Source organism: Lytechinus pictus, chromosome 7, assembly GCF_037042905.1.
Source record: "Lytechinus pictus isolate F3 Inbred chromosome 7, Lp3.0, whole genome shotgun sequence".
NCBI lineage: Eukaryota > Metazoa > Echinodermata > Echinoidea > Temnopleuroida > Toxopneustidae > Lytechinus > Lytechinus pictus.
In genome coordinates this window covers 15,521,748-15,544,061 of record NC_087251.1, presented here as the reverse complement: position 1 = coordinate 15,544,061, position 22,314 = coordinate 15,521,748, and the positions used below count along the sequence as shown (strand labels likewise).

Below are 22,314 nucleotides of genomic sequence, written 5' to 3'. Positions count from 1 at the left end.
GGGTCATCAATACATGACACCACCACAATGTCTGACTCATTCATTATTGGCCTGGGGGTGGTGGCTCAACTTGCCCCTATGCTCAACTTACCCCGCCTTCCCCTACTTCTAATAGCTCTCTTCTGAACAATGAATAATTTTTGCAATTCCGTTTTAAGTGAGTTGCCCCAGGCAAGCACACCGTAGTTTAAGTAAGGAACAATTAATGAGGAATATAATATAAATAAAATTTCTATAGGGAAAACTGGTCTCAACTTGTATATAACACCGGTATTTTTTACAACAGTTTGCAAAAATGATTTACATGAAGTTTCCAGTTCAATTTCTCATCCATAAATAACCCAAGAAATTTAGTTGAGGTTACTCTTTCAAGACAGACATTATTAAACATTACATTGCCAGGCAGCATTTTTAAGGAATTGCTAAAAAGCATATAATTTGTCTTTTGAAAATTAAGTGATAATTTATTGGCTTGAACCCACAAGATAACATTCTCCAATTCACAATTCACTGTTTCTATCAGGGTTAGAGGATTCCTATGTGAAAAAAATACACTAGAATCATCAGCAAAGAAAATAAAAGATAATTTGTTTGATGAATTTTGAAAATCATTTATATACAGTATGAATAAGAGAGGTCCTAGAAGAGACCCCTGAGGTACACCACATGTAACAGTTTGCAAGCTGGAATTAATTCTATTCAAAGATACAAATTGTCTCCTGTCAGTGAGATAACTCCTAAACCACTCAAGGGCAACACCTCTCACTCCATAATGGGATAACTTATGTAGCAAAATTTTATGATCAACTGTATCAAAAGCCTTAGAAAAATCCAAGAATATACCAATAAATTGTGCTCAAGTAATTATCCAAGGCAGTGGCAACCTTATCAACAAAGTGCAAAATGGCATGTGTAGTTGTATGCTTCTCACAAAACCCAAATTGAAAATTCGAAAAGATATTTGACTTTTTGAAAAATTGTATGAAGATGTCAACAAAGAAATTGGACGATGGTCAACAATTCAGGGTTGCCTTTCTTAAAAATTGGCACAACTTTTGCAATTTTCATGCTTCTAGGCACAATGCCATTTGACATTGAAAGATTAAAGATGTGAGTAAGAGGTGTCAAGATTCCTACAATAACATGTTTAATAAGTTCATTTTTAATATTATCACAGCCTGCGATGGGCTCTTTTTACTTTTGAGAGATCTAACCACATCAGTCAACTCTTCCTCACTTGTAGGCAAAAAATAGACTTTCCAAAGTAGGCTCAGACAAGAAGTCAGCACAGGTTTTTTGACAGGGTGGAATAGCCGCCTGTAAATTTGGACCAATATTACAAAAATAATTGTTGAACTCTACTACAATAACACTGTTATCATCCTTGATCATTTATGATTACCTGCTTTATCTTTGAAACCTTAAGTGGCGCTTTAAAAACATTTCTGATCACTTTCCAGGTATCCTTAATATTATCAAAAGTCGCTTGGAATTGAGCACAGTAATATTGCTTTTTTGCATTACGCAATGTAGCAGTTAAAGTATTTCTATATGCTGAATATTTCCTATACAAAAATGCTGACTTTGTTTTTTTTATATTGGTAATGCATCTTATTTTTCTTATTAATTGAGTTTAACAAAGATTTGGTAATCCACGGCATACGTGGAACTCTAAATCGACTCTTATTTGTACAATTAATCACAGGTAAGTTCTCGTCATATAGAACCATTAATTTTTTCATGAAATTATCAAAGGCACTCTCAACACTTTGGTCTGAGAGTATGTCACTCCAATCAGCCGAAGTTAACGCTTCTCTGAGCCGAGCGATATTTTCAGAATTGCTTTGGCGAGTATGGGTGTTGTAAATATTTGGATCCTTATATTGTCCTAAAGCTAGTTTAGTAAAAACAGGAAAGTGGTCAGATAAGTCAGAAATTACTACTCCAGAAGACGGAGCTGGTTGCAAATTACTAAAAATATTATCAATAAGTGTGGAAGATGTATCAGTTACTCTGATAGGCTTTGTGATTAAGGGTAACAATGAAAAAGACATTAACAGGTTCAAGAAGTCATCAACGTGAACATTATCATTGCAGTGTAATAGATTTATGTTAAAATCCCCCATCAAAAATAATGATTTATGAGAAAGCAAAGCTTTTTCCAATATATTTTGCATGTCATCTATAAAACTTGTGAAATTACCATGGGGAGGTCTGTAGATTTCTCCAAGAACAACATTTCTTTTACCAGGAAGCAAAATTTCTATAAATACAGCTTCCAAATGATCGGTCATTAAATTAAGATCATGACAAACCTGATAATCTATATAACTGAGAAGGGACATATATTGCAACACCACCACCTCTTTTATTTTTCCTATTATTACAAATTATATCATAACCTGGAATAGAAAAGAGATTCATATCATTTTCACCAGAAAACCCAGTCTCAGAGACGCCAATATAGGGACAAGCCCTGGGTTGATATTACTACTGAATGCTAATACATTATCAAAGTTCTTACACAAGCTGCGAATATTCATATGAAGGAGAGTTAGGTCAGTGCTCATTCTGGTATTACAAACTAATTCAAAAAACTGTTTTTCTGTGCAATAGTTACAATCAGGGACAGCATTATGCATGTTACCATTTATACTACAGTGATTATCTTCAAAAAAATTACAAATATCGTCTTCAAACTGAGCCATTGTAAAACAAAAAGGAAGTTGAATTAGCATGAGATGTGCAACATGATACAGGTAGGACTGGCTGGCTAGCACATAAACATACAGGAAAAGTGTAAATGCATGCATGTGCTCGATGTACAGGTATAGAGGGTGAGAAATAAAGGAAGGAGGAATACAGGAAATATGTAAAATATATACAATGATGCACAAGGCAACATATTTACAGGTAGGCAAAGTGTATAAAAGTGTCATGAAGAAAAAAAAATTAAAAAAAACATCAAAATAGTAAGAAGTTCGATTCGTAGTGGAATATGAAAGCTAGAAGCTTTAATAAACAAAAACAAAACGAATCCTATGCTTCAAGATTGAGTTATATCCCCTGGGATGATGATGATGATGCACAGCATTTGTAAAGCGCCACGTATCTGTCAAAGACGCATTGGAGGAGCCAGCCAATCTGGGTCGCCTACAAGGGCGCGCACACAGATCTGTGACCCGCAGGTCTCTCCTCCCGATAACTGGGGGAATGCAGGTGGACCACTACACCGGGGTTTCCCCTTACTCTTATTCGAATAGTAGTTAACGTGCAAAGGTGGTGATTCTCCTCTACACGGGGCCCGGGACACGGGGCCTCCATTTAACGTCCTATCCGAGGGACGGAGTGTTTTCCAGTGTAACATAGCCTGCATCTATGAAACATGGGAGAGACGTTTACACACAAAATATATTGGCTTCAGTCATCCGCCCGGGGTGGACTCGAACCCACGATCTTTGGTTCGACGGGCAGACGCGTTACCGACTGAGCCAACTTCGCTCTCAAAGCCAACTGGATGGGTAAAAAGGTTAAAGTTACTGTTAAACAATTGGAGACCAGCAACAGAACACAGTCAGAAAAGTAATAAATAGTGTCACCTACAGTCTACAGAGAGTCTACCTGTGACAAGGTGAAAAAGGGCTTTTTCACAGTCACACCATCTCTGGTGGTCTTCAGGGCAGCCATGATCCTACCATCGGCAGACCACGCCGCTTCTACCTTCGGATGGGCAACTAGCTTCATCAGGCACTTATGGCAGCTATGTTTGCCTGGCGCGGGGGGGGGGGGGCATTTTCCGAAAAGTTCACAGGGGCGCCAAAATTAGGTCGCCCCCCCCCCCCCCCGGTGCAAAATCCTGGATACGCGCCTGTACACGTGTGCTTTCATTCTCATTTCAAACAGCAGCTAAACTTAATTTATATCACCCTGAAGTGTTTATTCATGTCACAAACCATTTTAAGTTTATATTATGACGTAGTATTCTAGTTAGTAAACTTATGTTTTATCCATTATTGATTATTTTATCATTCAGTCGATATCTTTTGTCACCTTAGAAATAACGTATTATTGAGTTAGAGTTATTTTATATAGTATAAATTATGTCCTTAGTTTACACAAATTACGACGGAGTTCAATACTCTTTTTTTCCAAAATGTGAAGTCGACTGAACCGAGGATTAAAGACCGACTCGTTTGAAATACAGGTTGTTTTGTATTATGTGAAGTCAAATGAATACTTATTCACCACTATAGGCCTATGTTTCAAGGAAATTATGTTCAGATAATGATGGGACAATGCAATAACTAGTGAAGTCCCCAAACCCTTTTACTTAATTGTTTTCTATTTTGAGGGCCCTACCCCCCCCCCCCGTCCATGAAAGCTAAAACCATCTCCGTTGATTATTGTTCGATTGGATGACATATACGTCTTGTTTCATTTTCTAGGATTAAAATGGTCGAAATATAGATCAACTTTTATGAATGAGCGATTGCGCCTGCACGGACTAGAGTAATACTCGATCGGGCTGAACTCCTCCTTTCTCGGACCCCGGAGGCGTTCTACTTTTTAAAAGGACTGATCTTCAAAGTAAACTTTGCAAAATGCAATTTGAGGATATCGGGGCGAGGTGAAGAGGGCCCATGTCGCCCATCCTATAGTTTACCAGTCAATCTGCATGACAATAGGGCAGAGTTTCTCTCCCTTTCCCCCTCGTCCAACGTGTACCTATACTGAAAAGAGATACGTTCAGGTCCAGTAAATCCTGAACGGGGTACGCCCAAAAAGTTCTATTCATACCCGGTCGGTGAGATTTCCCTCCCTCATAAACACACATGCGATTCGGCAAAGTTTAGTTCGTACACATTGATCAGACGTCACCAGAGGAATAATATTATTCATTATAATTTATGTCACAGCAAAGTGGACGTGTGTATATACACAGACACTGTTTTGTTCAACTTACTTTTGATAAAACAAAATTGAACGCACACAAGTAAAAGAGGGAGGGGCTGAACTTGCGATATATTTTATTCTTTTGGTGACGAATTTTTTTGGAACCGGTGACGTCTTTCGTCCTTACTACCAATTAAGGATAAATTCTAGGCGGCACATCTTTAGTGTTGCCTTGGCTGAGCACCCGAAAGGACTGCGAAACTTGGGCTTCAGTGAGCGGGATAAATAATTGTAAGTACACTCTATTCTTGTACCATTTCAATGTACAATATTCATGTATTCACTTTTTCATTAATGTGAATAATCGGATCATTATGTGCAATATATTTTCCAACGTGTAAACTTCCCATTAGCCTGTACGTTCAATATTCTTACTCTGGGTTCTTACTACTACTTCTAAAGTAGCATAGATATGCCTACACTACTATACTACTACTACTACTGCTACTACTACTACTACTACTACTACTACTACTACTACTACTACTACTACTACTACTACTACTACTACTACTACTACTACTACTACATGCTGCTGCTGCTGCTACTATACTACTACTACTACTACTAATAATAATAATAATACTATTACTACTACTACTTCTACTACTACTACTACTACTACTACTACTACTACTACTACTACTACTACTACTACTACTACTATATACTACTACTACTATTACTACTACTACTACTACTACTGCTGCTGCTGCTGCTACTACTACTATACTATACTACTACTACTACTACTACTTGTAATGTACTACTATAGGCCTATACTACTAATGCACTTTTGCTGCTGCTGCTATCGTTGCCATTGTTAAAACCACATGTTTATTGTTGATTATGCATGATAATTAGGCCTATCACTATCCCTTTCATTATATTATTATTATGATGATGATGATGATTATTATTATTTTTTTTTAATTATTATTATTATTATAGTAGTAGTAGTAGTAGTAGTAGTAGTAGTAATAGTAATAGTAGTAGTAGTATAGCAGCAGTAGTAGTAGTATCATGATGATGATCATCATCATTACGTGTATTATCATCATCGTCGTCGTCATCAGGAGAAGCCGCACTATCATTATTACTGCACGTGACAATCGTTCTGATTTTTTTTGGAGATAATTGACCAGAATAAATTAGATCAAAAGAATATGTTTTTGAAATTAAATACAATAAGTTCACACAAAAGTTACTTTTGTGAACATTTTTATGGGATGTGGGCACTCCCAACCCTCACCTGTATGCTCGTGGATAATGGTGATTATTATGTGGTGACAGTGACACAACATTTGCTCCGGCGACAATAATTGCTCCGTGCTTTATTTCATCTAAGATATAGGGTTAGGGTTGCGATATGGTTATAATGTTAAGTTTAGGGTTAGGCTATCCAGGAATGTGTGGGATTTGCAGCAGAGCAATTTTCGCCGGAGCAAATGTCTTGGAAACTATTATGTAATAGGTAGATTCAGCACACTTTATATACGTGATGCCCACGAATTACCCTCCTCGGATAAGAAGTGTTATTGTTTTTGTACATACATGTACACCATCTTTCAAAACTTTCAAACGGTGGGTCCTATTCGCCTTTACGCCAATTATAGGGATCGTTAAACTAAATTTACATACACATTCATCCAATCACTTTTCCCTCTTACAAAGTAGATTACAATCACATTCGTCCAGGGACATATTCCCTGGATTTTCCAACCCAATATATTTCTCAATATAGGCCTACCTACCGTCACTTTATTCTAGCACAGTTTGTTGAATGCTATCGATTATATTGATTACTTTATTATTCCATCCATATAAAAGAGAGTTGCAATTTCGGGAACACCATCTGAAAGGAACGATAGCATGCATACTATCACCTGCATATCGTACACTCTTAAAACAAATTCAGTGAAATTGACAAGACAAGTAGTCAGCTGGGTGTAACTGATATGCTATTCACATTTTTGACATAATATTATATTCTAGTTAGAAATAACTCTGTTCTAGTAAAATACGACTAGAAAATAGTCAAATATGACTAGAATAACAGTTGCACCCAGCTGACCCTATTAAGTAGTCATTTTTGACTGATTTGTTTTTAGAGTGAAGATTCTTGAAGATTTTTTTTATATTGAGTTTACACTGGCTCAGTAGTTTACCTCCAAACACAATGAAAATGGAGAAATAGCGGGAGACTTAGCATAATATCGTGAACATGGTTTACCATAAACTCCCATGTTTATTTTTAGCAATGGAAACCCTCAGAAGTTGATTTATTAAAATCCCATGAATTGGAAAAAACAAATATAACAGATATAATTGTTTGAACACAATTCACATTTTTATGTTTTTTTTAAATATATATTCTAAAAGCAGCGATATATAACTTCAACTCCATTTGAACTCCATTAAAAGTCGATGACTGTAATAAATAGGTCATTTTGTTAATGATGCGGGAAATAGAATGCAGAGAGGAAAAAGTGAAATGATATGATATTGTTGGTAAATCTATAGATAAGTCATTCCACAATACTTACAACAGCGTAATGATTGAATGATGTTGATTATTATGATTAAGAAAATGATTTTGATAAGACTTACAATACCGGTGAATTATCAGAAAGAAGTCAATTTCTTGTTCTCGTCAGTATTATGAATTTCGTCATCAATATTACAATGCATTTCGCCAAAGCAGGATAAAGGTAACGAACGCTCGGATGAATTGATATTATTTTGCATTTTATACAGTCTAACTCGGTGCGTTCTTATTGTCAATTGACAATTACAACAAGCATTGTATTCGACATTTTTCTGGGTATAGTGCATTGTGGTTTATCATGTACTTTATCGCACTTGTTCGATAGTCTTTGCTTATTAGATTTGTTTCTAAATAAGCAACAATATTGAATTTATAATGATATTTTACATAACTGAATAGGGGGCAGATCCAGGGTAACCTTAAAGAAGTTTGATCAAAAACAATGACAGAGAGAAGGTCATCACTTCCACACAAATTGTGCCACATCTCATCAATTTAATATTGGGAAAAGAATAATCATGTCTAGTTTGTAAATTCATGAATTGCAACATAAGCCATGTGCTCAATAAAACAAGAATCGATGCAACAAATTATGTCTGTCGAAAAAGATAAATAATTAAATAAATAAAATAAAAAGTACATTCTGAAACTGCTAATAGAAAGACAATGTTAAGCAAGTCAAGAGGAAAATGAACTATAATAGGGCTCATATTTAAGGAAAATATGTGTTGGGGTGTGGCTATGCAATTATGTGCTTCAAAATATATACTTCAAATTATAATTCAATACTTCACAAAATTATGGAAGACATTGAGTGTAACGTAACCCCAACCATCTGCTTATAGGTGCGGAATTGGCGAGCGACTTTTCCTTTTATAATTATACCACACAAAAAGAGAGTTCGATTCATTTTTAGGATTATACAAGCCTATAAGTATAATTTAAACGTATGGATGTTTCTTTCCCGAAATTCCAGGAATTATTTACCTTAAGAACTATAAAGACCTACAATACACCGTACCTGAAATCGTATTTGCATCATTACTTACATGACACGGTACTGCTATAAAGTATTTAAAAAAGCCCTAATTATTATGAAATCATTTTGAGTTTGTATCATACATGGTTTGAATAATGTCTTTTGTGATCATGCACAGAACAAATTCGTTGCATTCACTATTATCATGCAGGACATCATGCAGGAAATTTATCTGTAATAATCATTTTGCAATAATAAATTTATACTTCATTATATCCTATCACTGAAGTATCCTATTTCTCTTCTGGGTCGTATTTTGGTCTTAGAATCTGTTCACATTAACTCCTGTAGATCTAAAATATATTATTTATACTTTTAAATACTTTTGTTATTGGAATGTGGAAATCAAATCAAATCAAATCAAATCAATTGTTTCGTAATTCTGTAGTATGGATATGGAACACATTCAGGTTCCATACGTGATAGTGTTGGTGTTTTTTTTAAAGAAAATCTCTAAGCTGATGACAAATAATGTGCGATCTCATGTTAAACTCCATGATGATGTTATCATTGTAAAAGGCGTGAATATGTCTATAAGCTATTTATTTTTAAGCAAACAATTATATTTTGTCGTGTCACTCTTTTATAACCATGGAAACAAGTCAAATTTAATTTATCTTTTGTGGAATGTTTGCGGTTTGTGGACATTGACAAAACATTGATCGAACACGCCCTCGTATTGTTTGCAGATCGACAAAGATTTTGTCAATTTGAGAGAACAACACACGCGTGAAAACAAGAGTGTTTCGCCAAATATTTAATTCTTCGAGGATTGAGATTGTGCATTGGCCTATATTATTACTATCGAATATGCAAAAATGATCATTAGTTCATTAAATGCAATTACATTTTACATTTGATGCACTTTTCATAAATTAGCTTTTGATGACCATTCTTGTTATTAAAAATAACCCGAATTCGATTGCCGATGTAAATACCGTAGATTCTAAAAATGTCGATTTATCGAAGATAGCGTTTATGTATAGATGCAACAGAAGGCAAGATTACCTTACCCTAAAAATATACATTCTGTGAGGTCGATGATACTCCCAAATATATAGATTAATCATTAACAACAGATTTTTAAACATGAATTAATAACTTAAGTGATTCTGCCATGTTCAAGTTTTATATATATATATATATATATATATATATATATATATATATATATATATATATATGTATGTATATATATATATATATATATATAACTTGAACATGGCATGACAGATACATGTATGTATATTATAATGACAGAATGATCACTCTGTTTATTGACTTTTAAATGTCCGACTTGGACGACTTCGAAAAAAAGTAATAAGGTTCTGCATAGCAAGTTGTTGATCATGATGTGGAATTACCCCTCCCCCCAAACAAAATGACGTCAGCACTTTCACCACCCCCCCCCTCTCTCTCTCTCTCTCTCTCTGATTCTATTTGCCTTTCACTCAAGGATTCCATGTTTGTGATCTAAAGCAGATATAACGACAAGAAAAGAGATGTACGTATTCCATTCACGGTAAAGGGCATACTCGGCAGTGCTTGTTGTTGAAGTATTATTCAACTTATTTGAAATGTTTAAAGAGTATATTTATTTTACGAATTCGTTTCAAAAAAATTAGAACACAGGTGAAATAGAAGAGAGTCGAATTTGTCTAAATCAATGTCTTTTCTGTACAATATGGTCCTACATACATGTACTGTACATTATATGAGCAAAGTGAACACCTACAAAACTTTTTATGATTACATTGTAATCCAAAAATGTATAATGAAACTGCATTATTCAATAACCGGAATTACAGAATGTTGAATCATCTAAACTCATATTCAAAACGCCGAAATTTTTACGGGATTCAACTTAATTTCCCCCACATCTTTTTCAATTCATAAGTTGTGTTTTGAAGTCTGTAATCTCTAAGATTTCCTGTACTTACCCAGATCCTCTATTGAATACTATGAAAAGGCATTCAGCAATATTATTTTGAATGAAATATTTGGAATATGCACGTAATGAAAACAGGCATTCCATTCTTATTCACTACCACTTCGCTATCATTGACACCAACGCGATCAACAACAACAAAACTTGTTAGGCCTTCTTCGGTATTTTAGAAAAAATAAGGTAGTGTACTATGAAGCATTCAATATTTCTGTGGGAAGCTTCATGTGTGTAGAATCCTGTAAATCTTGATAATGAATGGTAAACTGTTGTATATGAATATTTCTATTAAACGGGAATGAAACCTTTGGAACAAGTGGGCTTGTGTGGAAAGAGAAAAATCAAAGAATAAGATCAAAGAAAATTTGAGAAAAATCAGACAAATAATGAAAAAGTTATGAGCATTTGAATATTGCGATCACTATAATGCTATGGAGAATTTGGAGATCCCCCTATTGGCAATGCGACAAAGATATGTGATGTCACATGTGAACAACTTTCCCTTTGATGGACTATAAAATTCCCCCAAATTGTCTATTTTTGTTCTTTCTTGTGGTGATACAAACTCTTTATGCATAATGTACATGTATTCTTTGAAAATCTGTATTACATGCCCTCCTTTAGAAAGAATACATGATCTACCGATAGAAGTGATAAAAACGGCAATTTAAGTGAAATACATATAAAAGTATTGGGAAAGTTGTTCACATGTGACATCACACATATTTGTCGCATTGCCAACTGGAGCATTTACATTACAATAATGATCTTTAAACTTCAAAGGCTCATAAATTTCTTATTATTTATTCATTTTTTCTCAAACTTTTGTTGATCTGTTTCTTTGATTTTTCTGTTTTCACACAAGCTATCTTGTTTCAAAGGTTTAATTTTCTTTTAATATTCTTCAGCCGCAATCCTACCGGTCTACTATTATGATGAAAATTTGAATTCGTCACCTCTTTTATAAAAACAAGTATATAGGGAAAATGGAAAAGATGTAAATATTTGTCTTTTTTTTTAATACAATATAGTATGTAGATGATTTATTTTCTTCATTTTTGTGGGGGCGGGGAGGACGGAATTTTCATAATCAGGCATTAAGGTCTGATCTTTCCCTTTTGTGACACCTCAGAGTCGTCATAGCATTCTAATAAATAGGGGAAGGGTATAGGGTGAAAGATATAAGGCGTTTCTCTAAATTTATCTTTTGAAGATCAAGAGAGCACATCATGTAATTTAGTCCTTTTAGATTCGTTTTTTGGCTTTATATATATGTTTATCATGGAGATCATAGCGTTCAACGGCAAATATTTGTGGTAATTTCATGTACATAATGAGAGTAAGTGTTTCTTATTTTCATTTCAAATATGTGTATTCAACTTACCGTTGATCAATGATTGTTTTGGGGTTTTTTACTCAATAAATGTCACTTTTGCGATGGGCTTTCTGAAAAAGCGTTTGAAAACGCTGATCCTCTCTTCGCAAGGAAAGCATAAACACACCCATTCACTTTCCTTTTCGACAAACTCTGAGTAAGAATACTATAAATTTGTCAGATATGATTATAAAGTTCGAAGCCACTTTCGTTCTTTCTTTCCGCACTGAAGCATATAACAGTGAGTTAAATTTGTCAAATAAGAGAAGAAATTATATTAATTTTAGAATTCATACACGTACTTATATTTCAATTTTCTGTAAAAAGATAATATTTCCTCCATTTACAATACGGATCATGAGGTCATTAATTCAATTGTCTGCAAATTCAACAACATCTAATAAATGCGGAACTTTGCCAACATAATGTGGTGGCATAAAGCTGATACAGAAACACATCATGATCTGCATCAAAGAAGCTCTGATTTTATTTGATCTATTTCCTGTTTTATGTACAGTACTGCAGGTTGCAACAGATGTGAACATAATAATGTATATGTACACAGTAATGAAGGAGTCATAGGCCTATACACCAAATGTATACATGGTTGGCAGAGGGCATCTCTCCAATAAAGTAGTCCTTTCTAGACGACCCCATGATTTCAACATTTTATCATCCTAACATTTTCAATTTCATTCGAGTAACAACATTCTACGGTCATGATATGTTCTTTTGTTTTGTTAACATAGGTCTCTTCTACAAATGGCAACACAAGAAACTGGTAAGTTGAAAACATTAGACGTCGTACCAAACCATGTTGAAATACAAAAAATACCGTAATTTGCAAGTATGTTTGTACACAACACATCAAAGTAAAAATGCTCATTGAAAATCAATGTTCTGAAGTAGGGGTGGCACTGCATGGGTGGTGTATGATTTTTTAAGTGTGATAAAAAAATGATAAAGAAAAAAGAAGGAGAAAGGAAAAAGAAAGAAGAAAGGTGAGTTAAAAGCAGGTGTGTAAAAAGAGATTATCTTTACATCACTTTGTCAATTTCAAACTACCCTATACCCCCATTCTAAATTGAAGAAAAAAAAAGAAAGATGGGCCTAAAAATAATGATCCCAAAGCTGTATAAAGCCTTTTAAAGTGAGAATTTAGCACTGTATGATCATAGAAAAGAACAGGGTATAACAATCGAGAGGTACCGTAAAGGGAGACCTTATAGAGACATGCAATATAAATGTATGACATAAAGCAAGAAAACAGAAAATATGAAATAGAAAAAGAAGAGTAAACGTGATTTCAATCATCTAAGTTATAAATAAACTTCAAAGTGTAAGTACAGCAATGGCATAAAATTATGCAATGTCAGACAGTGGATATTTGTTGCACTTCTAATTATTTTGTAATGCCTTATCTGTACCAGCGGTTGCTGTTGGAATGATATATTTTATAAATACTATCATCTGATCATGTAGGTAATAATCAGCCTACAACGGTTGCACCGAGCGGTGGACTCAGCACCGATACCATCATCATCATCGTCGGGGCGGTCGCAGGAACACTCTTCCTTCTCGTCATCATCATGCTCTGCGTTGTCGGGTGCATCTATTATCGAAACTCCAAGTAAGCCATGGGCTCATCTATTACCCCGTTCTCATCTCCTTCCTTAAACTAGTTGGAAACCAGTTTAGTGGATGCTCCGCTTAGAGTGTTCCCATAGCAACAAGACCACTTTACATGAAGTGGTTCTGGGAATCTGTTCAGAGGCGTTCCTCTATAGTTTCCTGATCTGGTTTAATGGAAATAAGTTCAAGGAAGTAGATGAGAACTGGGTCTAGTCTCTTGAGTTGAAAGGAAATGGGAAAGGGCTGAAGGAAAGAGAGATTGGTAAAGAGGTAGATAGAGAAAGAGGAGATGGGTATAGAGGAGAAGATAGGGAAAGATAAGGAGAGAGAGGGGGTAATACTCATTTGTATTCAAAGTAGGTCCTTATTTTTTTTTATCCAAAGTTTGATATTTTACCCTTCCCGTCTTGGATTTTGTTCCTTTTTTTTAGGGGGGGGGGCTGCCCAAAACATTTCCACACTTAGAAGGTGTTTTAATGCAAGCATAATATTGATTTACCCTTGGCGGATTTGCTTATTTTTAATCACTAGTTCGGAAACTAGATTTGAGGCTACTTTTGCACATGTTAGTGCAAATAGTACACCGTATCCAAAACAACCCTTCAATGTTTCTACCCGTGTTACGCCAATGATTTTAGGTAAAGTGAGTGATCTACTACCTGGTCGGTATATTAACATTGCCTGATCAGTAATTCCAAGCTTTCTGTGGGATATGGCTAATGTTTTCTGATATACTCATTAGACTTAGAGCAATGAGTATCTTCAAAATTTTCCATGTTCAGGAACCCGTCTGCAAATATACCTAACATTGATTCAACATTCTTACTTTCTTTTATTTTTTCTATCAGGAGGGATGACGATCAAACTAAAACGAGACATGAGAAAAAGTCAAAGAAACATCCAGTTGAACCTCGGGACAGAATATTCAGACCTGTAGATTGGTGAGTGGCTCCACGTCGATACAACAAAAGAGGCAAAAATAAAGAAAGTATATATTATAATATAGTAGGGTATAAATGCAACCGTGAATTATCAATTAACTTTTTATATTTTTTTCTTCACGTGATCCTTAAACATTAAAATGAACATATACGATGTAAACATTATGTTTGCTATGTTAGAACAGATAATATGTAGCCCAAAGATTAACCATGTTCTTGAATGATCGCAGGACTTCAACAGGCATCACCTTGACCTAAGAAAGTTGACTTTGGCCGCTGTTGTTTATCTTGTTTGTTGAAATTGGTGGACCCTAGAAATTTGACAAAAGAATTGTTATCTTAAGCAATACTGCGCTTATTATTTCAATATATCGATAGAAATTAAAGTACCATGAAACGGTTCCATGACATTTGCTCAATAATGAATTAGCGTCTCTGCATGCGGAGAAGGTATAACATCCTCAGAGATTACGCCTCCTAGCAGACATTGGTCTATAATTATCCCCCCCCCCCCAAAAAAAAAAAGGGGGATTTAACAGGACCGATTTCGTGAAAAGAACAAAACTGTACCCGACATCGTCGAAGTTAATTTGTCATATAATTTACGACTTGCTTGGATGACCCTCTTAACAGAAAAAAATGAGTGCAGCATGTCTGGTCTTGGACAGTTTTACAAGTGGGGGTGGGGGGGGGACAGTGGGGGCTGATAATGCAAAGGTAAATCATAAATAATAAACAGATCAGGTGATCGATGATAACGTTTTTTGTACATAAATTTTACGATTTTGTTCCGAAATCTTTTATTGTCGACCTTCACAACTTTGTATTTCTTCTCTCTCTGTTCCAACCCTTCCCTTTCCATCTTTCACACATTCAACATGCAATGTAGGAATGACCCGGAAGGACCTGATGCAAGAAACGACCTCGGCGAGATTGATCAGATACTCTTTGAAGAGAGCAGGAGTCGAAAAGGGTCTATTGCCATGAGGAATCCAGCCTACAAAGAAGATGACGACGAAGTCGTAAGTATATTCACATCATTAAGAATAATAATAATGATGATATTTAATTCGCATCAGTCATTACTTTCTTCAGTGAATACTTGAAGATATATAAAGTAATATCAAAGCATGTACTTTCGGAGATAAAATCATTTAGAATTTAGTTGATCTTATAACAATTTAACGCATTTCTTATTCATCATCTCTTTAGATTTTCATTATAATATGGACCATTACGTTCCCAAAGTTTCATGTGTGTAAATTTTGTTTCATGAGGATTGGAAATGATTCACCAGTCCGTTGGTCTGCTGGTCTTTTATAGAGATGCATTCAAAACACAATTATCAATTAATACATAACTCCTCATGTAAGAGTGGCTTGCCAATATATACAAAAAATATGTCAACATACTCCCTAGAGCGTTGAGCGTTGATATATTTTTGAATTTTTTGTTTTAAGTAAAGAAAACCATTTTCCTCCCGGTTGAGATTTATTTTTGAATATTCTGTATAATACATTTCAGATATCGGATAATAATGGATACCCTTATCGGATGTCAAATGGTGCTCCTCCACGGCCACCCAATCTTGAAATGCTACCCCCAGAGCGCCGACATTCATCCAAGTCAAATGCCTCAACCAAACCGTCACTTCCTCCGTCATCGCCCACGGAATCAACGCAGATCTCGATTCTTGATATGAAACACACTTGGGGTGAACCCGACCTGACAGCGGATATCGACAACGGCAACCAGGTGAATCGCTCGAGGTCGAACAGCCACATGAACACGGTGTCGGGTCCCCACAACGATCCGAATGTCGACTTCTCGGTTTTCGGCGGAGGTACCATGCCCGGATCGGGAATGCAGCAGAGTCGGGAAAATACCTTACGTCGGTCGTTCCGTTCTCGGAACCAGGCGATCGTGGACTTTTACGAGAGCGGGTACTCAAATTCGATGGGTGCACGGTCGGCTGCATCACTTCCGATGTCGAGGATGGATTACCAGAATGACTCTGATGATAAACCGGACCAAAGCAGTGGGTGGGGCACTGGCAATAGATTGCTCTGGCAAAAACGTCAATTCGTATCATGATCTCCATTTGCCAATTTAATTTGGCTGTTAACTTTGTGCCTGGATGCACACGAACTGATTCCTTCCATGGAAGTCTCCCGTGGAAAGATGGATGCGACTGTGACTGCCCAACGTCCTATTTTTTCCAAGCAGTTTTCATTGATGGTGCTGACGCAGCAATGTATCCATTCCGAGAAACCGTCGAGGCATTGATCATTCGTCCTTGTCTGTGTCATTGTGTCTAAGTGTCATTTATAACACTATGTATTTATGTTATTCGGGAATGTAATCAATTCAAGGTTGTCTTTGTTTTTGATAGCAGACAGAATTTGACAGAATGTCTACTGCAAGCAACCCGACTGTATATCTATGGTAATCGTATTGTGTTGATAATCAATGTTACTCATATCTTACAAGCAGATTTTAAATTTACAGATCGTTATGGGTTTTGAGAAAAATCTTTTAATCTAACATAAGGATATTATACCACCGATGTTCGGAATAATTTTGAGTGAAATTTCATGTCTAGAAATGATTATATTGAAAGAATTTAGGTATATGTGTGTCGAAATATGCTTATTTATTACCAGGTAATCATTTTTTGTTATTTGTGATATTTTTTACACAAAAATTGAAAGGAAAGTGCAAAACGGAGTTCCTTGATGCCTTCTAAGTATAGTCTCACATAACCTAATAGTAAACTTCTATTAAATGACTGAATCCTTAATTGTCTTCGAAGTTTAGTTGACATTGATGGTAGACTAGTTTTGCAAAATAATGGAGGCTTTCATAAAGGATTGTGGGAAGATTTTTTTTTCTATGTAGACTTCTCATCCGTTTTGCCACCCCTGACACCTGAACCTTTGCCATTAATGTGTCGGAGTCCGAAACGTTATCTCTTAGCTAACTTAACTTGATTTTAACCGCCCATCTTATTGATTCGGATCATTGAGAATTATTTATCATATCATATACTTTATTTAAAGTTCACTGAAGAATGAGTTTATAGGGTAAGCAACTATACAATAGAGGTATGATCATTACTCCGCATTCCATTAAGCTCCATGCCGCAACGAAACCTTATGGTGTATAGTGGCAGTCGGCACCCAACTGAATATCACATTTGTACTCGTTTGCGCCGCGATGAAGTTCCCTGTGAAATTTGATGCAAACATCCCGCTTAAAAATGTTTTGAAGCAACTGTCTTACTGAATGTTCATCTATAAATGTAAATATCTGATAATTTTTTTTTTTCCTGAAAAGAACACATGACTATACTTCCTATTCTCAGATTGTTTTTGTTTTGATATTTCGTTTCGATTTGGTTGATTGAGTATGTATTTTGTTCTACAAATAATTTGTAAAAGTTTAATGGTGCCTGTCATAATCCCTTTTTCACAAGTTGATGTCTTTAGACATACTAGAAATCAAATCGAATATCGTCCACGTATCACGGTACAGGGTGGGCATCAGACAAATGAATATATTAATAATAATTTATTGCTTATTTTGTCTTTCCTATATCCTTGCCAATTTGTAAGTTGGTGAATATAAGTTGGTAAATATAACAGAAATTCAAAAGGTATTCTTATGTCCAGTTGACATCTAACATTGTAAGTTTTGTTGATATAGTTAGACAACATCATATCGACATCTCTTCCTGTCTCTCTTTATCTCTCCATCTTAGGTCGTCATGACTGTGTTCACGTTTCCTCTGTGTCACGTGATTATTATCTCAAAGAATTGATTTTCATCACGATTTATGCAAATTATCGATGTGAATTTATTGTTAAAGGAGTATGTTCATAATGTTTTCATAGACATAATAATGTTTGTCAGCAAAGTTCTTCCATCTCTATGTTGAAATCATATGTTCATGTATGTACTGATTTTAAAAAAAAGTAGCAATTGACAATTATTTCGTGTAGACCGTGTTTCATTGGCAAACAGTAATAATGTATTTTGTGCTTTGTTTATTTTTTTAAAATAAAAAGTCAAGCTATATTCAGATTATGTTTCTAGATGTATATTATGCAATGCAAGTATCAAAATGTCCATTTCATGTGGTGGATTGTAATTTAATAGTCAGATTATTATTGATTGGATATAATAAAGTGCACCAATCTACGGTGAAGTCATTATACCTCATTGCATCCTCTGACTCATTCATATTCGTTTGAATGGTTCAGTGTAAAACAATTCAGGGAATCCTTAGCACAGTGGATTTTGCATTCGGGTTTTATGATGGCCTATATCAACATCGGTGTTAGTTTCAAGAGTCGGACCATTTCAATGCAGGTCGTTTTTTATTATTAAAAAAAGAAATATGTCCAGCAAATCGTATAGTAATGAGGGTATTTTTCTGAATTGGACCCTCATTTCCGTATTAATTGTTATGAGTACTAACCCCAATATTAATATAAAGACCTTAAGCATATTCCGGGCGCATGATATTATGAATAAACAACATTTCAACCGAAGTGACCCTCATCTCACATTCTGACGGTCATTATGAATTTTCATAACGATACTTTAGTACATTTCTGAATTGTGAAATTCCTTGAAGTTTTATGAATATCGGGTTTCATATCCAGGTTCTCGTTACGCACTATAATGTTTCTCGTTAAGCGCTATATGTTACCATTTCTCTCATGTTGGGGATGTCATACCGGTTATGAATGAATGAATGATATCATTAGTGTGAAACAATAGTCTCTCTTTACAATATCATTAGTTATGACATCAATTATTTTTTTCATAAATTGTAATCAAGAGTCTCATATACATTAATAAGTTGATGGGATCTGCTACCGCCCCCCCCCCCCCTCGGGCAGTCAACTCCATACGCATTTATTGTTCCAGATTCTTAGAGATAACCCCCTTTAGGATGGGTTAGGGATTTTTTGCGGCTTTTGAAAGGTAAACCAGCTTAATAAAAACCCTTACTATCAGTAGTTAGATGGAAAGTTAGCAAAATTACCGCCTAAAATTCAGAATTCTTCTGGGAACGTTATAAGCTTCCTTTATAAAATAATTTCCGGACAAAAATTCTAAAAAAAACCCATATATATCAATGCTTTTCGGGATCGCCCAAGTGAGCTCTTACATGACTGTATACCCCATTTCCCCCGAAAATTTGGAACGCGCGTGCCCTACAGATGACCTCAGGATCGCATTGTCTATCTAATGAGATACATATTAGGTTCATCAGCATTACATGGCGCTTTAAATATTCCGTACAAAATATATTTCAGCGGAGCGCTCTTTCGTGCGATACGCATCCTTTTCATGATGCAGAAGTGCCTAAAATGTCAAATTTTTAAAGTCTAAATGTAAAAAAATTCAGGCTTTCGCGTTCTGTGCTCGCATTATTTGTTAAGTGAGAAACATAAATCTTTTAAAATGAAATTCCTACCAACAGTCCTAAAAGTATCAATTTTTCAGGTTATACACTCTAAAAAAAGGTTTACCCAATATTGGGTAAAATGGGAACATGCATGTTGGTTGGGTAAAACGATATCCAATATTTTGTAGATTTTACGCAATGTTGCGTTGAAATAGCAAAATATGGGGTAAAAAAAATACTCGGCAATCATTCATGTTCCCTTTCTACCCAATATTGGGTAAAATTAATTTACTCAGTGTCTTTAGAGAGTAGTATATATAAATAATTCCCGCTCATGCTTCGTGATCGCATTATGGTTTATTTACATTATACATCATGTTCATGAAAACAACTTAAATGGCTGAGAATTAATGTCCCGTATTCAAGTCTGAATATATGTAAAAGTCCGATCGCGCTTTGCGCTTGCATTATTCATTTAGGTAGGAAATAATCCTGTTCATAGTTTTAAAATAAACAACTTTCATGCAGTATGTTTAAAAACTTTTCAGTTCGCACTTTGCCCTCACGTTATTTATTTAGAACAAATGTGATATATAACCTTTTGAAAAAAAGAGATTAAAAAGTCACTTGGACAATGTAACATTCGCCCCTATTATGAAAAGAAATACTGATAAGAATATGAATGAAATGAACGTTAGGCGGAGGGGCTTTATCAATCATTTTCAGTGGCAATTACGGCCCTACACAGTGTAATAGGTGATAGGTGGAGTGAAGGCATGTATTTTCTTGTTTATTTAGTGTTGTTGTTCAGGGCCCTGGGAACAATTTTTAGGGGGTGCTCGGGTAAATTTGACAAGCAAAACTTGCTCCAAAAAGTATTGAGTTTTCATCATAGAAAAGCAAAAGCAAAAACGAAAGAATAAACACACGGGCGTAAATCCCGTTGGGGGATGAGGGATATGTCCCCCCCCCCCTCACTTTTCGGAGAAGGGAGGGGGATAGTATGTACAACTTATACTATCCCTTCTTTTCAAGACAGAAACAAAATTTCATATCAAATGCGGTCAGAGTGTTTAATTTGCCAAATTTTGCATTCTAAAAATGCAAAATTTCTCGCGCAGTCAATCTAATCTTACAAGAATTTGGCAATGACAACTCCCTTCGTTTAGAGTATCATGCTTATTGCCTATCTGCTGCATCATGGAGTATGCTTAAATTTATGAATTGTATGATACCAATCACTTTTAAATATGGTTATAACTGGCATGAAAAAATGGGTGAATTTTGTACAGAAAATATAGGCATATCCTATACTTCAAGTTACAGTGTTCGATGAGTTACTTCTGGCATTGACCAAATCAATGCCGTTAATGGAACACAGAGGCAAGGTAGGACAGCAATATTTACAACTTTACAATATCATCCGGGGAGTGTTTCATCAAGATTTTTGTCCGGCAAGTTGTCAGATCTGACAACATTCCTTGATTCTGATTGGCTGTGAGGCACTGTTACTATGGTAACTGTCGGATAAAACGTCCGACAAGTCCTTCATGAAACACTCCCCAGTTTACACTAGTTAACACAACAATCTAATAAATATTTCAAATATATATGAATTTTGCTCAAAATTTTGAATGTTGCATTAGTCTTTCAATATAATCTTAAATATTGTTCAAAATATCTCCTTTCTGCAATATTTTCCTTTCATATAGGGGCGCCGAATTGACGTTCGACATATAGGGGCGCCAAATTAATGTTTAACCTAGAAGCGCCGAATTTGATGTTCGACCTAAGGGAGCCGAATTGAAGTTCGACATGGGGGTGCCAATTTGATGTTTGTTTTGGGGCGCCAAATTCATATTCGACCTTTGGAACGCCAATTTGATGTTTGACGGTGGTGCTTACTTCATGTTTCTAATGGGGGGGGGGGGGGGGGGGCGCCGAACTCATGTTTGCTCGCATCCAATGCTAATAGTTAGATGCCCGTCCTGTTCATGATGATTACCAAAAGTGCAAATTTTAGGTCAGAATATATAAAACAAATTATGTCGCTCTTCGCGCTCGCATCAATATTGTTTAGGTGACGATCCTCTTCATGGTTAGATAAAGTGCTTAGAACTTTCCAACTTTGGGTCGAAAGGTACAACTTTTCGCGGCGCTCGCATAAAATATTTGTTACATACTCATCCTGTTCATGATCACCAATTAAAAATGCTTACTCGAATGTCCAAATTTTAAATATCAGAATATAAAAAAAAATCAGCTAGCGCTTCGCATTCGCATCAATTTAGATAAATAATCACCGTGTTCATGGTCACAAAATGTACTTAGAATGACAAGTTTTCGGTCGGATTATCAAAAATTTTCAGTTCGCGCTTCGAGGTCGCATTAATTGCTAAGTTATATGATCATCTTGTTCATGATTACCAAAAATACAAAGAATGTCCAAAGTTTAGGTAAGA

The 22,314-nt window shown here is 35.5% G+C and overlaps 1 protein-coding gene across 1 annotated transcript; it reads left to right on the top strand.

Moving 5' to 3' along the window:
* The first annotated feature begins 4,376 nt into the window (after positions 1–4,376).
* Positions 4,377–18,649, top strand: LOC129264888 (uncharacterized). The gene is made up of 6 exons (XM_054902844.2): positions 4,377–5,184; positions 12,610–12,641; positions 13,343–13,490; positions 14,341–14,433; positions 15,323–15,455; positions 15,958–18,649. The coding sequence occupies exons 2-6, from the start codon at positions 12,623–12,625 to the stop codon at positions 16,525–16,527; spliced, it is 963 nt and encodes a 320-aa protein (XP_054758819.1). The 5' UTR covers positions 4,377–5,184; positions 12,610–12,622; the 3' UTR covers positions 16,528–18,649.
* Positions 18,650–22,314: the final 3,665 nt, after the last annotated feature.

Excerpts from the sequence above, each read along its gene's own strand:
- LOC129264888 (XM_054902844.2), top strand. Across the intron at positions 13,491-14,340 it reads ATCTATTATCGAAACTCCAA|GAGGGATGACGATCAAACTA; the intron begins GTAAGCCATGGG and ends TTTTTCTATCAG. Across the intron at positions 14,434-15,322 it reads ATATTCAGACCTGTAGATTG|GAATGACCCGGAAGGACCTG; the intron begins GTGAGTGGCTCC and ends CATGCAATGTAG.